This window comes from Oenanthe melanoleuca, chromosome Z, assembly GCF_029582105.1.
Source record: "Oenanthe melanoleuca isolate GR-GAL-2019-014 chromosome Z, OMel1.0, whole genome shotgun sequence".
Taxonomy (NCBI): Eukaryota; Metazoa; Chordata; class Aves; order Passeriformes; family Muscicapidae; genus Oenanthe; species Oenanthe melanoleuca.
In genome coordinates this window covers 46232015-46250099 of record NC_079362.1, presented here as the reverse complement: position 1 = coordinate 46250099, position 18085 = coordinate 46232015, and the positions used below count along the sequence as shown (strand labels likewise).

At 36.5% G+C, this 18085-nt stretch overlaps 1 protein-coding gene across 10 annotated transcripts in view; it reads right to left on the bottom strand.

Moving 5' to 3' along the window:
- MPDZ (multiple PDZ domain crumbs cell polarity complex component) overlaps positions 1 to 18085 on the bottom strand; it is an 88761-nt gene that overhangs the window by 48239 nt on the left and 22437 nt on the right. For 7 of the 10 annotated variants that reach the window (XM_056513839.1, XM_056513840.1, XM_056513845.1 and 4 more), the window contains exons 7-17: positions 17261 to 17389; positions 15886 to 16089; positions 13100 to 13214; positions 11940 to 12028; positions 10110 to 10305; positions 8732 to 8830; positions 6757 to 6836; positions 5935 to 6081; positions 4623 to 4790; positions 3489 to 3674; positions 430 to 639 (exon numbers count right to left, since the gene is read on the bottom strand). In XM_056513839.1, the coding sequence (XP_056369814.1) occupies positions 430 to 639; positions 3489 to 3674; positions 4623 to 4790; positions 5935 to 6081; positions 6757 to 6836; positions 8732 to 8830; positions 10110 to 10305; positions 11940 to 12028; positions 13100 to 13214; positions 15886 to 16089; positions 17261 to 17389 (1623 nt within the window). The remainder of the gene's footprint in view (positions 1 to 429; positions 640 to 3488; positions 3675 to 4622; positions 4791 to 5934; positions 6082 to 6756; positions 6837 to 8731; positions 8831 to 10109; positions 10306 to 11939; positions 12029 to 13099; positions 13215 to 15885; positions 16090 to 17260; positions 17390 to 18085) is intronic. The other 3 variants (XM_056513849.1, XM_056513843.1, XM_056513847.1) reach the window with 1 other exon arrangement.

Below are 18085 nucleotides of genomic sequence, written 5' to 3'. Positions count from 1 at the left end.
TTTCTCTCACACACCACCCAGACTAAATCAAACAATCTCCCCGAGTGGAATAACAAGTGTAACAATACTATACCTTACAAATCAAAGGAATTGGTAAATTCCATGCAAATCAAATAAAAACAACTTTGTGTCACCATCACACACATTCAGAGAACAATGTAAAGTGTACAGTGTACAATATTATGCCTGGCAACTTTCAGCCCTGAAAGATTCTGCTGGTTGCAAGGTGCTTTGCTATCTTCTCAGCTGCAAGACAATGTGCTGGGTCCTGCAATCACTGCACCAGTCATATACTACCCAGGCCATTCCTAAGGCAATAGTTGGGTCACCCAGCTGTACCCCAAAAAACACAAAATGCATGGAGAAGTCAGGATCAGCATGTATCAGCTTCAATAATATAAGAAGTACACTGAATTCCCAAATCCTTACAGGCAATGGTTTGGCAACTCCTATTTTAACTGTTCCTGTTGGGGCTCCTTTCAGTGCTTGCACTGCTTCCTCCAGACTGCCATTTTCCAAGTTGACATCGTTGACAAACATAAGCCGATCTCCAGGAAGAAGTCTGCCATCTTGCTCAGCCACACCCCCAGGAACTAATGAGCGAATCACAATTACAGTGTTTGCTGGATCAACAGGATCCTAATCAAAGAGAATAAAAAGATTTAATTTTTTTTTACCCTTTCATATCTCAAGAGGAGAATTTTTATTTTTGAGCTTTTATTAACCAGTTGTGTTATTAAGAAGTGTTGCTCTCCTCTAGATCAGCCTTTGGTAGGAGCAAACTGTCCTGTCTGTACTGTCCATACATTTAGACCTCCACTTATTTTTAGTCCTTAAATGTGAAAATTATTATTCCTTTCTAAGAGTAATAGGATAATGATGTATTTCCAATACAAAATACTAGTAAATGGCATAGTGTTGTCCATACACATCAGAAATTCACTTACTTCTGACTGCAACAACAGTGTTGCAAACTCCATCCTCCCTTTTACACTCAGAATTTGAGGACATAGGAGGGCAAAGTAGGCTGGGACAAATGTAACACATGCACTCTAGTGGAACAGATGACTTATTTTCAACACCAGTCTTATACTTCATGATCTTGCTCAACTGAGAAAGCAGTTTCCAAGAGGTAAGGTCTTGCGCATGCCTAATTAAATACTTACATGAGAGAGGAACATACCAATATAGGTATCTAATCTAATCGACAAGATAAAACAATGTGATGTTTGCTTTTAAGAAAGAAAACTGCTTTTAAATGACCATCCTTCAATATATTGATTTTTATTTTAAAAGTTAGCATCAAATACTAGCAGCAGAAACATGTAATTCTGCTGTAAAAATTATCACACATGCAAAATATTTGTGTGATTCTTACATAACTACATTCACAAGGAACATCATGTTAATACTTCTAACACACAGTTCATTTGACTGCATGAACAGAAAAAAAAACAGACCACAAAAAATGTGTTCATGTAACAGCTTTACTGATAGTAAAAGCAGAGAAAAACCAGCATGCAAACCAGCATGCAGCTGTAACAAGTTCCCATGTCAAGATGTATAGCTGAAAAGACGGACACCATCAAAGCAACATGAAAAAGCCACAGGAACAGGGAGATTGCTGAAAGCTGGTATGGGAGAGAAGTGTGGAGAGAGGGAGGGAGAGAGGGATGGAAGGATGGAAGGAAGGATGGAAGGATGGAAGGATGGAAGGAAGGAAGGAAGGAAGGAAGGAAGGAAGGAAGGAAGGAAGGAAGGAAGGAAGGAAGGAAGGAAGGAAGGAAATAAAAAAGACTCTTAACCCTTGATGACAGCTAGTGCAGTAAAAAGAAGGCCATGGAGCAAAAAAAACCCCTTCCCAAGTCAAAATACAACTATCAGCGCTGCGAGTAGCACCTAGCACTGACATCTTCCTCACTATTTTAACCACAAATAACCACTGTCACTTTAGATGGCACTGCATGACACATTTTTTTGGTAAAAAAAAAAAGAAACAACCATCTCTAGTCGATGTGATAGTCTTCCTTATGATTAGAAATTATGTAGACCTTTCTACAGGCCTGTCATTGTATAAAACATGAAGAATTAATAGTAATAGTACAAACATAATTCTCCTCAAGTTTAGTCACCGTTCCTTGAAAATGAATTGAAAATTTGATGGAAACAGCAAAATACAAATATAAATCTCCCTGTAAATTTACTGTTCACAGTCTTAAAAGAAAGCAAAACTTCAGTGACTGAGTGAAATTTTTTTACTGCATATCAAAGGAAAGAACATATGACAATGCACAAATATTATAATATCAAAAAACGCTTCAGAAAGTTTCAGAAAGCTGACTAAATCTGTAAGACTAACTCATATTTGAAAAATATATGAACCAACTTAAGGTACTTCCCACAAGCCTTTAGTACTATTATCCACAAACAAAATTCAGTCACTAACTCATACTCACCCACTATTTCTGTTAATGCTCAGAAGAGGCTGAAGCAAAACTATGTTCTACTGTGTGCTGACATGGACTTCAAACATGCAGCTCATCTGTGATGCCTCACTGCAGAGCATCATGAGCAACATTTTAACGAGTAGTCAATGCTTCATAAAAGACACTTAACTGTGCCTTTATCCTTCACATTATTGCACTACACTGCTCTTCACCTCATCAGTGTGCAAATGCAAAATCTAAGCCATAGCTTAATTGTAAGGAGTGCCCTGGGGCCATAATTTCCGCCTGGAAGTTATCTCCAGATGTAAATGAATATGCTCCTATGGACAAATTCCAACAGAAACCTGGAAAGAGACCTGATCCCCACAGCAGCACAAAACAGTTCAGCAAAAGCCTACATCAGGAGAAATTACTTGACTTTCAATTAAAAAATATCCATTGGAAAACTGGGAACAGGAGGAATATTTCTTCTGGCATCCTGACCAAGTGAAGGCAAAAGAGAAGCACTGATCTGCTCACTGGGACACACCAAGAAACACAGTTTAGCTATCCAAGAATTCTGAACTCAAACACAAAATGGATAGGGATGTTTAAGCTTGTCCCCGACAGACAGCAGCTAAGCAAGGGATTTCAGAATTGCAGTTCTGGATTTTAGTAAATCCTGCTTTAAGCATTTAAGTCCTTTATTGGATCTTGCCCTAAACACCTCACTGCAGGTGCAAAATACATGGCTAAATGCCTAAATATGCTGGCTACATCATTCATCGTCCCAGGGTCACTAGAAGACAGCTTTCTGAAAACCCTTGTATATAATGGATTATCTGTTTTTCTGAACCAGTATTACAATCATCATTAGAATCTGTAATCTTAATACAATGAGAGGAATATGTAATGTAATTACTGGAACGCCTACCAGCAGTGATTAGTTCTACTCCACTGCTTCTTTTCAATTAGTGTTTACCCTTAAAATATATAGAATATGCTGCAAGATTAAACAATACAAAGTATTTTGTCCTCCATCCAAAGAATTGCAGAAGTTACCTGATAGTCCAAGATGCTAAATCCAAGCCCCATACTCCCTTTCTCCAGCTCAATGCACTGTACTTCTGTTTCCCACATTGCCAAAGACGAGCTCTGCACCTCTTCCATACTCTGACCCTCATCAGCTGTTTCCAGAGCTGTTCCTTCTGTGTCTGAGGAGCCAATGAATCCAAGTTCTACATGACTCTGAAAAAAACAGTAACCAATAAAATGTAATCAGTTGAGATTCTTTAGAGACAAAAACCCGCTTCCAAAAAACAAGATAAAATCTAAGTGATATATCTCTAAACACAGAAGAAATGCAAGCACTCAGGAGATTTAACAAACTCTGATAAACCTAGCAAAAAATTCAAATATCCTTTATAACTAAACTGCAAGTATTTTAAGCTACTCACTAGAAAAATATTTTAAAAATGCAATTTCTGCCAAACAGTAATCTTCAAAGAACTTTATTAGTATATACATCCAAATATACAGGAAATATACGCTATTAAATGGTATGTCTAAAATATGCATTCATTAAATGCAATCATACTGACAGTAGCCAGAACATTTAATAAAAGTAACAACAAACAAATATGTACATACACAGACTGTTCTTCAGTCTCTTCTTCACTTGGTTTCATAGAGAAGTTTAAAAACTATAAGCTGAATTTGGTGCCTTGCTCAGAGTTAACTGTTTCTCTTTTCATACAATACTATTGCTTCATATACTGCACCCTAGGCCACTCCTACAGCATTTAGCTCACCAGGCTGCCCAGAGCTGAGCACTTACTAGCAACAGAAGTGTCAGTCAAGGAATGCAAACATAAACCCAGAAAGAAAAGTTCAAAATTAGATTAAATACGTTCAGATTCTAAAGAACCCACAGTTCAACTTGCTATATTCCTATATCTTACCTACAGAACAAGAAGTACATAGAGAGACAGCCCTACATCCTAGAATATTATTGCCTATGACCAGCCAAGATTCATATCTTCTGGTAGCCAATAAACATTATTTGCTATTGCCTATTTGTCTGGCTCCAATTCCAAAAATATTAAAATATATTTCTAATAACGTAGAAGAACTTAATCTGTTTTTCTTTCCCTCAAGGAAATTATCATTTTCAGTGACTGCTTAAAGGCAAAATACCTTTTCTGTAAGCTGAACTTCAGAAAGGCTTAGACTCTCAAGTATTTCTGGTTGAGTGACAGGTGGAGCTACTGGACGACAGCACACCATTGTCACCTTAATAGGCAGCTCTTTCAAGATACTGACCACATCCTTGTGGTTTTCTCCAAGCAGAGAGATCTCATTCACCTCAATAAATAAAGAATACACAGTGGTTAGAACTACAGAGCATTTTGAACACAGTAACAAAAATGAGTTAAAAAAACCCAAGCAAATCCCAACTCACTAATCACCTTGTTAAAAAAAGTAAAATAAAAGCAACAAAAATTCCCATGCTAATAGACCATTTCAACTCTTAATTTCTACTCAATTTGGTGCTCAGCACCAAGGTACATACTAAATTGAATGTATAGTCTTTTAAATTGTATGACACCACCCTAAAGCACTACGTACAGTGTAGCTTCATGTCTCTTGTATTCATGCAAACCAAATTCACATCTTAATTCTAAGAAAACCAATTAGGTGTTTAGTCCCTTCACTGAGTTGGGATAGTCCTATCCAATTTTAATGCTTTCACTGCATATTCTTTTTTGATGACTGTCTTGTGTTCAGCTGGGATAGGGTTAATTTATTCTCAGTAGCTGTGCAGTGTTATGTTTTGTATTCAGCACAAGAATAACTTTAATAACACACCAATGTTTTGGTTGCTGCTAAGTTGTATCAAGGACTTTTTGGTGTCTTATGCTCTGCCAGTGAGGAAGTACAAAAAAGAAAGAAAAGCTATGAGGAGCACAGCTGGGGTAAGTCACCCAAACTGGCCAAAGCAATATTCCACACCCTAGAGCATCATGCCCCCAGTATATTAACTGGAGAGTTAACTGGGTCAGGGTCTGGCATTGGTCAGCAGGTGGTGAACACTTCCATTGTGCATCACTTGAGGGTTTTTTATCCCTTTTTACTATGACGATGATGATTATACTTTGTTTCAATTATTAAACAGCCATTATCTCAACTTACAAGGTTTTACTTTTGATTCTTCTCCTCATCCCACCAGGCTGGGGGTTAGTGAGGTGGGTAAGCAAATGGGTGCATAGTGCTTATTTGCCAGCTGAGCTTAGACCATGACAGAGACATTGAACTATACTGAAAAATCTGCTGAGAAATCTATGTACGCACATAAATATACGTAAGCAGATATGAAGTTGACTACTCAACCACTAACTGGCAGGCTGTTATATATACATTATTCCCATGGTCATAACCTATGAGAAGAAACTTACTGCTCGAAAACCCTACTGAATGCACACTAAGATAAAGTAGTACTTTATCTTACTTCCAGCAGCTCATCTCCACTGAACAGCTTGCCACTTCGTCCAACTGGCCCTTCGGGTAAGATAGATCTGATGAAATGATGACCCACTGTAGCTTCAAGGCTTATGCCCAACCCACTGCTTTCACTAAATTTGTTAACCACAGCCACCTAAAATAAGATGACGAAATGTCATATTTACAGCCAGATCTATTGTTTTCCATTTCAATTCACATGCAACAAAGTCAAAATTCCAGAAGTGAGAAACCAGAAGTACTATCATGTAATGGGGACGGTCAGGTAAAAACTGAATCATTAATCAGTTATTGGCATTGATCACACCACTCTGCAATAAATGGGAACAGCTTATGACAGCAATGTATCTAATAATATATACTTTTGCATTTATGACATGTGATTTTGCACTATCTCCTAAACTGAGATGCTACTTTTCTTCTATATCTACAGTATATGTTCTATGCATCATTTACACCATTACATGAAATCATTTATACTACACATGAAGGGAGTTTTGAAGTTCATATTAAATATTTTTTCTCTAATACACATTTATCATCCTGAAGCTAGAAAATCGGTGAAACAATAGTCATGGGCACAGTAATCTCAACAAGTCTGTTATGGTTTTGATAAAATAGAGAAAAATATATATCTACATTCAAAGTCTATAATTAAAATAATCTCAACATACAAAGAAGCGTATGTGTAATTTTCATACATGAAGGAACAAATACAATACAAACAAATTTCTATCCATACATTGTCAATATAATAGATGCACGGATGAAATAGATGCACATTTAACAGCAGTAAACAAAATTTACATACCACTATTTCATAATTCGAACCCATAATCCTCTGCCATTTTATCTTTGCAGCTGCTTCTTCTGTATTAGTTAGCTGGAAATCTAAAATTTATATTTAAGATTACTGTGACAAAGAATTAAAAAACCTAGTCAACTCCTACAACTGATAAATACATGGAATACGCACAATGACACAATCACTCCTATGATGTCAGAACTCTCCTAAAAACTTGGCATGTTTAGTCTCACCAAGCTTGGGTTTACCAGAGCAAAAACTCACAAAGCAGAATTAAGATTTCAATCATGCAAAACTAACAGCAGATTTTGAAAGACATGAAGTTCAGTCAAATAGTATGTGGCTAGGAAGAAAGGACACATACTTGCCTCAGACATGAGTCAATTTTTTTGCAATTTTTCAAGATAATAACACAAATTAAATGAAAAGGTTGCATTCAAGCCCTGTGTTAAATCAGACTACAGTGGGCTGATCAGACTGATTCAGGGGGATGGCTAAAATACTTAAAAATGTAAACTGCACATTGATCCTTTTGGACAGACCCTGCATTTTACAGAGAATGTCCAAAAAACACAATCTGGAGATTTTTATTAAAATTATTTTTAAAACAATGAGCTAAACTGTGAAAGACTTTTCTGAAACTCTAAGCCCTAGAGGTCAGTAACAGAATGAAGAAGACCAAGCTCTTTGCTTTTTTTCCCTAGACTCACATATATGCTCACATACAATGAGATTAAATTTTAACAGCTAAAGAACTGCAACAAACTTGGAAAGGAAGGAAGGGGGAGAAGTATAGTGATAGAGAGACAGGCCAGGTAGTAAACAGCGGCAAATCTTAATTTGATTGGAAGTTTATTTGCAGGTTTGAAAAACAGAAAAGTGCTTTCCTCCTGCTCATTTTCCCTTCATCCACATTGTATAGGCTCTATGGCAGAAAACAATAAAAAGCAGTATTTAGATACAACAGCCAACAAACACAGCAGGTTTCACAGGATCCTACATATTCAAAGTCCATGGTCTGGGCTGTATCTACAGTAAGTATCAAACTCTTCAGATCTGAGTGCTCATCACAGGCAAAGACAAGAACCTTCATTAGAAAGTTATCAAATTCCACTGATTTCAGTAAGAATAGAAAATGATTAAGAGCCTAGGACAGGGTTTCAAGTCTAGTCACGGCTCAGAGACATTACTAAATACAAAGTGAGATGTTGCATGGCATTTAAATATGACAATACCTTCCCCAAAGCCAAGCAGTATCTGAAGGAAAGACATTAAAAAGAAATTCCTTCAGCTATCCAAGAAAATCGGAAAGCATGACATATTGCAGAACTTTTCAGTTCCCCCTTTTACTCTGGAAGCACAAAAATGTTACCCATCAAGTTACGTCTGAATCTGAAAAGCATATCATCACACAGGACTTCTGAAATGCCAAACAGTGTTCTAGGAGATCAAGCAGGAAAAAAATACCCAATGGAAAATAGGAATTTTGACAAAGAGCATGGGAAAATTTGGAGACTATCAGTGCACCAGAATTGACTGAGTTTCAGACATTATCAGAGAATACTAAATGAAACAAATGTAATCTCAAGAATTTGTGAAAAAGAAATTTATCAGATATAGAAGTTCTGGAACTGTAGCTGGGCAGCTGCAGACAACCAATAACGGGGAATGGGAAGAAATTTTTTTATCTAGACTAGACTAAAAAGAGTAGATATGCAAAGCTAGACTAGGAGAGGGTTGAGCAAGTAGCCAAAGCAGAGTGGTTAATGTGATATCTTCAGCATACCATTATTTTTAGACACATACAGTAATTCTGTTCCTACAACACTTATGATTAAGAGTACATGAGTAAATACATGACTACTTTGGCTTTCTAGTTCTGCCCCAGCTACAGTGCTCGCAGAAGATGGAAAGACACACAAAACATTTGATCTTTGCATAAGCACACAGAAGTGCATTTTCACATTAAAAAATATTAAACCTTGAGAACCTGTTTCCTGTTGTTTCATGTCATCTCCAATATTTACCACTCTGGCACTGCACGGCAGTGATGGAGATCCCTGTTCTGTTTCATTGTTATCTGAAAAAAAGAAGAAATCTTTTCAGCTATTTAGCTATTTCATATGTCATAATACTCATCAAGCTCACAGGTATGCTCTGGGACACCAACTCTCTCACTGGACTTCAGAGTATCCAGATTTGGCAAATGGAATCTGGCATGGGTAGCCCAGAAGAAACATCACATTTCGAAGATATTGTCTACATTAAATGCTTTGCCTTCTCCAGTGAGTTTTCAATGAAAAAAAAAATGGACAAAATACCCAACACAAATATCAGTACCTGCATTTCTATGATTCAATGAAAATACACCTAAATATAACATTCTTTAGCATTCTTGTATTAATTTTTTTGTCCTTCGTACAATTAAACTCACACTGGAAACAAAAATACTTCAGCCTTAAAGACCTGCACACCTGACACACTTTTCACATGTAGAAAACCTCTCTACCACAAATTCTATTACATATTTTACTGCCTGTCAGCATGTCTTGAACACTTGCTGGCTGGAGAAACAGAATTCTGAAAACTTGGTCTATACTTCCTGTTAAACATGGGAGTGAGAGGATGACACACAGGTAACATGCTACTGACTCTGAAAATCTTGTGTGAGATGGGGATTAGGCCTCCATTGATTATTTGTGACATACTTTCATTAACATCAAACTATAACACAAGCAGCTGTCTTGTGCTTCCAGCCCCTATGCAGATAGCTTCCATTCAAACATACTGACTTTCAAGATGTGGCACATATACTTAAATATATATAGGATATGTATAATAAAGCTGCACTAATCTCATGTCATCAGCAGCAAAATTACTACTGGTCTTTTTACACATGCATTATCAATACCCAATCAGCCCCTAAATACAGTCTACTTCTCTCTGCAGCCTGTAACAGGCAAGAGTAAAAGGGGATGAGATTGATTATGGTCATCAAGGAGGGTATTTCTCTGATTGCTTTTGAATGCAGCTCTCACTCTTGAGCATGAATTGCATTTACTGCCTTCTTATCATTCAAACATTTGCAGGATCAAAGTCTTGAAGCAATTCAGCCAGAAGCGCAATGCAGAGAAGAACCTTCAACACTCACCTTGAAAATGTAGCAAATAATTCCACTGTGATTAATCAAGATTAATCAAGATTAATCAAACCGTAGTAGACAAAATTCCAACTTCATGTATAGCAGCTCAGATATCTGTAATAGCCACCCAGAATGAATCTGCCCATTTTATTTACAGTTTGCAATTGAGAAGAAAAATGTTTCAAGCCAACTTCACAGCAAAGTCAGTTTTAATTACCTTTGGCTCTGGTACTATCCATTGCTTGGAATAGTAAGTCCTTTTCAACAGGAGTACTGAAGTCTTCCTGGGGTGGAATACGATTTTCCTGCTTAAGACCCCTTCTGATCAAAGTGAGCTGAACCGTTTGTCCTGTGTGCCGCAAAACGTCAACTGCTTGCTGGTTAGTAAAACCCTGAAGATTTTTTCCATCCACCTGCAGGATTAAGCAGACTTTCAGTTCACCCAGGGAGAAAAAGTTTAGGGCAAAACAACACAGTGAGCTCTCAGCATCTGTTAGCCTAAGCAAAAAGTGAGTGGAGGGGCAAGCACAAAACCCGTACAACTTTATGTAACTGGATGTGCTATGCACTCCCACTGGAGTACCCTAAAGCTAGGTGACAGCCAGCACCAAAGAGGGGATGAGTGCCCACCATGGCACCAGGCAGATCTGCTCTGCAACGTGGGAGAAGATACAGCATGCGCTGTGCAGGGCACATTGTGCAGCCTGTCCACTCAACCACTCCAGCCACCTCTACCTCCGAGGAGAAAATGGGTGAATAAACCAACATAGCCATGGCTAGGAGCTCTGGAGAGAGAAGAGTAAGGAGACACACATCAATTCACTGTGGTAGAAAGACCTGCAGAGTGCAGCCATTCTGAGGTCAAGTAAACTTAGATATGGAGAACTATACTAATGGACATCACGAAGTACAATTTCCAAACAGAATACTGTTGCAACCGGATGTTATCACTGGTTCATCATTTGAATAGTTTAAAGAATAAAATTTTGGTCTTCTCTGTCTGAAACTATTTGATTATCTTCTTAATTATTTTTTTTTTCTGAAATTCAAAACTTCAGCATTTCTCAATTCTTTCCCATTATCCCTACCTAGCACCCACCACATTTTATTCTTGTTCTCCCTGCAAACTCCATAATATCCTATTATTTCTACATCTACCCCACAGTGCCTTAAATTTCTCAAATACTTCTTACAATACTATGTTCTTTGACTCCTGTATTTGTTTCTGCCTACCTACACAATACACATTTTAAGTCCTCCTATATGAAGAATTAATCCTTGGACCCTTAGTCATTTGTTGTCCTTCTCTGAAATCCTTCTAAATCTAAAGTAACTAAAAATCAGGTGGGACTATTTAGTTTTTCCTCTATACTTAAATAAATCATATTTTAAAAATGTTTTTTATTCTTCTGTGTCTGAGATCACTCAAATAATTTTCTCCCCCTGCATTTGCAGGAGAAGACGAAAACAAACTTTAGAATAATCCATTTTAGCCATTTGTACTCAGCGTGTAAATGCTTACAAAAAAGATATACACTTCCACAAAAAAACATGCAGGCACTTCTGCAGAGAGACCATAACCTCTTCTTAGTCCTGTCTCCACACAAATGCAAGGACAGATCTATGAGACACAAAAATACACTCCCTGCATTCAGGACCTGATTTCCACCACAGACCCAACAGTTTACGGATGAAATTATGTTCCTCTGAACAACTAAAATTTTATTGATGCGCATTTTAAAATAATTTTGAAAACAGTTTCCCAATTTGAATCAAATTTTGAAATTTCACACTTACTTCCTACTGATACGGAGCCTATATAATGATATGTTCTCACATACAATACAGATTGTTTTAAAGAAATACAAGTAACATACAAGGTCACATAATCAGAAAGCATGTGATGAGATACTCTGTCAGAAAAGGACTCAGGACTGCAACACTGATCCTAACTATTTTATACAAGTACTACGTGAGCATTTCTTTGCAATATAAAGAAGCAGAGTCTTGTAGACAAGCAATCCCACTTCTTCCTGTGTTTACTTACAACTATAATTTGATCTCCCACATGGATTCTGCCATCATGTTCAACAGCACTGCCTTTTGTAATACTTTTCACAAAGATACCAGAAGGCTCTGGGATGAAAGAACAGGGAAAATCAAGTTTACTAATTTATTAAGAAACAATTTAAATAATGCAATTAAAAGCATAAGTCAAAGCAGGGGCGAAAAAAAAAAAGAAAACACAATCTCTAAGTAAGATAATAAAAGAATCATAAAGAAAGCAATGATTTAAGAAAAACATATATATTGTTATTGCCATAACAAATTAGTTAGATTAATGTCTGTTTGCATTGGATCAGGTTTCATTTAAAACCTTAAAACACCAAATTCACAGTTCTTGATGCAAAACAAGAAATATTCTAATATACTTTAATCTAAATGTTGAAACCAGCAGACAAAAAAAAAATCTCTGACTTTTGCCAAATTTGAACAGAAAATTCAGTTTGAGTACACTAATCCAGTAATTTCCGAATTTTCTACATACTTAAATACAGCTTAAGAAAATGCACGTTTGCCAAATTAAGAACATTATAAAGAAACATGACAACTTACATTTGAACCAATTTTTACCTTCAGTTATCACTATGAGATATAAAGGTCATAAAAGTTTTAAAAACCCCAACAAAACTAGAAAATTAAACAAAAAACCCCAAGGAAACTAAAATCTTTTAGTTACTAACTATTTATACTTTTGAATCAGAAGGAAATTCTGATCAATTTCTGATTTTGAATCAGAAAGAATTCATAATGTGCTAGCAGCATTATACACATTGTTTAAAAATTAATCACAATCTCTGAAAACTATTCAGAATGCTATTGTGTTGCCAGGTAAGAAAGCTATTTCTAGCAAAAAGGGCTCAACTTATTTTACCATTGATTTTCAAACACACATAAACACAAGTTTAGCCAAAAGCAAAGATAAAAACTGATTTTAAAAATACTGAGTTGGGATTTTATAATAGTGTTGACTGCTTTTATTCTGAACATCCTTTTTACAAAAGGAAAACAATTATTTTTCCTATACAAATTTCAAACAGATTTTATATGGTTAATGGTTTTTTTAAGAGAAGCTATACCAAAATTATGCACATATACCATAATATGCAATGGACTGCATAATAAAGTGTAAGAATCAATGATTACCTGATATCTTGTCTCCAATGTAACCAGCAATAGTTATTCCTAAACCCTGGTTGTTTTTAGTGAGTTCAACATTGAATTTCTCCCCATCTTCACAGCTATCAATAGAAGCATCATCCTAAAAAGAAAAGGGGGACTAGAAAGGACGCTTTTTTTCTTTAAAGATTCACCACATTCTTTAATGCCAGTAACACATAAAATTAGATACAAACACAAAAAAAAAAAGTATGAAATTTGCTTCTCTTCCTTTTTGCTGTTCATCAGAGAACTGAAATAGGTAACATTCCTCATGGTAAAGCAATGCAGGGCAGGTCATGTCCTCCTCACCCCACCACTCTGGGACATTTATTACCTATAATCTATCAAATAGTTTTTAATGGCTAAAATAACTGGGGAAATATGTACAAATTGAACAATTAATTTCTTGTACAGTAAGTTACCTATATAAGTATATGAATATATAGCTTGCTGACTTTCTGGCAGAAAAGCCATTCTCCTCAGAACTAGTGTTAGACTGCTGTGTTATCAAAAAGACAAAAAATCCCCAAACTGTATTTTGTATTCTATTTGTCCAAATTTCTCTTCAATAACTATAGGTATCTTTTTAAAACTTGCAAGCTTAAAATATACTGAAAGCTATCACTCGTCAGGCAATTACATTTCTTGCTTTTGAAAGACTTAAAAATTTTGTTTTAGCATGTAACAATTATACTTCCAGCTAGCTAAACAATTACAATCTTCATTAATACCTGCTATAACTCTGAATTTCAATAGCAACGGATTTTGAGGCTATTTAATTACTTATTGTTAATGAAAGTGGAATACATATTAAAATCCTATTTTAACAATAGGGGGTCTGTATTAAGTTTTTATTCTGTCCCTTCTGCATGCCAAATAGCAGCACATTTTTTTTTAAGTGCCAATATGGCAACCAGGCAGATACTAACTAAACCCAGTTTGACTAGGTAAGTATGAGTCAAAAAAGACTTAAGGAGAGCTATGATGCTACTTGCCAAAAAATAATCTGACTTGAGCTCTTTATCCAAGCACAAATTAAACACAAGAAAAAATAAATTTCTAATGCATTAATCATCCCTCTGATTGAAAACAAAGGATTCCTTTGGCCTCAGGTAATGCTACTAAAAAAGTCTCCAATTCCGATAGCCTCAGGAATTTTTACAGGATAGACATCTGCAGGTAACATGACAAGGAGTGATCATTTTGCAAAGTCATTTTGGTCTCAATAATAGTTTTAAGAGCATCATGAAGACTCCACCCACATTGTATCTGATAGGAAGAAACTAAAAAATCAAGCCATTTGAATCATCAAATTCACTCCAGACCCAAATCAGTGAGTTTTGCATGACTGTTAACAGGGTGTCCCAAGAATGTGACTTTGTGTAGGCAGGAGCTGTTTAAAAACAGCCTGTCTCCTGCCATGAGAGAAGTACCAGGAAAGAGGTATTGAAACCTAAGCAAATTGGGAAGGGGGCAAAAACCTCAAATTTGCCCCTTTGCTGCTTTGAGCTATTTTATCAGTAGCAGAAATTGTATATATTCTGCAGCTGCAGATACATCTTTTAACATTGCATCATATAACCTCAAAAAGACAAATACTGCAGAAATATACATAGATTAAATTCAGCTTTTATTTTGAGAGATGCATTTCAGACAAGTAATACCAGGGTTAAGTATCAATCCCATTATCTAAAATGCAGAAAGGTTTTACATCTCTCATATAAAAGACTGTAAGACACAAAAGTACCAGTTTGTCACTCGTCTTTGATGCTTAGGTGCCTCCTTGTTAAGATTAGCTTTCTTTGCCTTATAGCCCCAAAACGAGATGAATACATGTTAGGGTTTCACAGACATCACTACAATGGACAAAATGATGGCATCACCATCACCAATTGTTACATAACAATCATGAAAAATTGCAAGGACTTCTCTTCTGATGTGACTTGTCTCAAATCTACATTGCAACTGAAGAAAATGTCTAGAAAAACAACAGGAGAAAGTAAAACAAAAAATTCTATCTATGGCTAGGCTCAGAAACAACAAACCTTTTCGTCTCTCATTAATTTACTTCACATATTCACATTTAAATGTATGTGGTCACAGCCTTATGGGGCAAAACATGATTCCCATGAAACCAAACTTTGTTACAAACATGCAAATTACCCATTTTGTAGAGGTTTTGAGCTGACAAGTCATGATAATATTTGCAGCATTTTCAAGCAGATGACAGTTGTTGAGGACTAACAATACTAAGTACAATCATCAGCAGGGGAGTCAGGGTAGCAGCTGGCTTACTTTTTATAGAAAACATCTAGCAAATTAGCAATGACAGGTGATGTAGGAAAGGATTAGCATCTGTGTGCTGGTTGGCAAAGGGAGAAAATTTCTGATGAACAGATTAAATTATATGGAAAGAAAAGGGCCAGGCAGACAGAGAAATGCCAAAAAGTCAGCTAGTTCCATCCTGAAGAAAAGACTGCATTGCTTCAGTTGCCCCAGTGTAATAACATACCTTACAAGCAACCCAGAACAAGCTGTTAATTTGATAATACTTAGAGAACGCCTCAACCTTAATCCCAAAATCCCAAAAAGTCTTCAAGAATACAGTTCCTTGCACTGTGGACTCATTACATTTAAATTCTCGCAGACAGTCAGATGAGAATAGCACCACTGGGAAAGAAAATCCTAGCTTTTGAGAACACAAATACAAAAGACATCCAAATAGCAGTTAAAAAGTTTGCAATGGGTTATGTAGGTTCACTGTTGTTTACCTGTTTCTCTGGTGTAGAGGTGGGTACTGGTGTACCTGGAGGAACAGCTGGTAGAAGTGGCTCCTCAACAGGACCTCTTGCAATTACCAGTTTCACTCTATTTCCACACTGCCTTAGAACTTGTGCCACCTGCTCACTGCTCATTCCAGCTAGGTCTGTATCACCAATTTTCAAGATGTGATCACCACTACACAGTCTTCCATGCTGAAGGAAAAACAACATCGAAAAAATGCCTTTTTTTCCCATGTATCACACAATTAGAAAAAAGCCCATAGCTTAAGTCATTTCTAAGAATCACGTGACTTTTTTTGGATGCCAAGTCAATAGCCTGATAACATGGAGAAGAAAAGAAGCTTGCCTAATGGTACATGAATTTTACTAGGAATTTCCCCAGAAATATCCAGATCCTTCATCAAGACATCACCTAAGCACAGACAAAAAAATGTGTTTAGTTATGGCTACTCCTATTGGTATATAACACCTGCATATAGATTGCAGAACTTCAGGTTTCATTTTCAAGAACACTTCCAAAAACCAGCATTCAGCTTTGTACTGATATTAAAAAACTACTACTAGTAGTAACAGGATTAACCATGACTTCAAAATAAAATTAATTTCTCTCTTCCTGTCATCCAGTTAAATTGCTTTACACTGGTTTAGTCTCTTACTGATTTACCTTTAATTAATAAAAAAGCGCCACATGAAATTAGGCCCTATGATGAGTGTTACAGGGAGAGGTTTGTAAAAGGAACCTATCTATCTGCTCAGAGGAAAGAGGGCAGCAGTAAATCCTGTCCATGCATCTCCATGCTGTCAGGCCACTACTGCTATAGTTGGAAGACTGACAAGTCTCTCTAAGTCTTTTCAATCCTTGACCATCATTAATGCAGCTCTAGGTACCTGGCAATGAACAAGCTTGAAATGAGCTGTGATAACCAAATTCAATTCACATAAGCCCTTCAGGCAAGAGCAGAGCTTGTGTCTTGAAGCAGACACATGAAGCCACTTACCTGCTCCAAGCTTCAGTAAGCTCAGCAGAGAAAAGGTCTTAGCTGTTAGGGCACAGCAAGTCAATCTTTGCAGACCCCAACATACCTGATTACAATCACTACAGTTGTGAAATAATTGACTCTAAATGCAGAAAACATATATAATGTTATGGATTTGAAAACATGAATTAGAGCCTAATCCATCTTTAATATTCAAATGCAGAGACTCCCGCACTAAACATACCTTTACAGAGCAAAAATTCCAGAATTAATGTTTCTTTTCTTTACTTTTATTTAGATAAAAGCTACCACTATTTGGTCTGATCATAAAAGTAAAGGGTAACTTCACACCTTACTGAACAGTAAGAGAGGTAGGTTGAATTTACCTGATCAGCCACCCCTCCTGGGAGGATGGTTTTAACAATCACTCCAGTTGACTTCCCTCCCACTATCCCAAATCCCAGACCTGAGCCATCATTCACCAACTCTATGGTCTCCACATGCTGCCAGTGAACCTAAAAGGAATAAATATAAGAGTGTAAATTATTAAAACCATAGAATCATAGAATTATTCAGATGCAAAAAGACCTTTAAGATTATCAAGTTCAAATTATTAATATATGTATAAGAATTTGCAAGCTATTCTCTCTTATTTCTTGAGTACGTTTTTAATAATGGAAAGCTGGAGGAAGATGGACATATAATACCTTCTTAACAATTACTGTTAAGAGTAATATTACATAATATTTAATCAATAAATTACTAATTCTATAACAAGTGGAACTTCTCTAGTACAAACCAGAGTTGGGTAATGGGTCAGATAGTTCAAGAACTAGTTGAATGAATTTTGGCAGCAGCCTAGGGCTGCCCACCTTCATTCCCCTTTGTACTCAGTAAATACTGCTGCTAGAAAACCACATAGGACTGGAAATAAAATCTTCAGAAAAGTGCATGTTCACACCAGCTATGATAACAAAGCACAGGAAAAAGCAAAATCCCAATTCAGTATTTTTAAGACTGAAAGCAGAACCAAATATTGTGAGGCCAGTAGTAGCAGAACTACCCCATGTAATAAAGTCGCCTGGGTTGTCTGATGACACCAGCACTAGAATGAAGTCGTTTGATGGCAGACTTTGTGCTCTGACAGAAGCAAACCTACTCTGAAAGAAAGATAAACCCTAGCTCACTTGCATGGGGCACTGTTTGAAGGA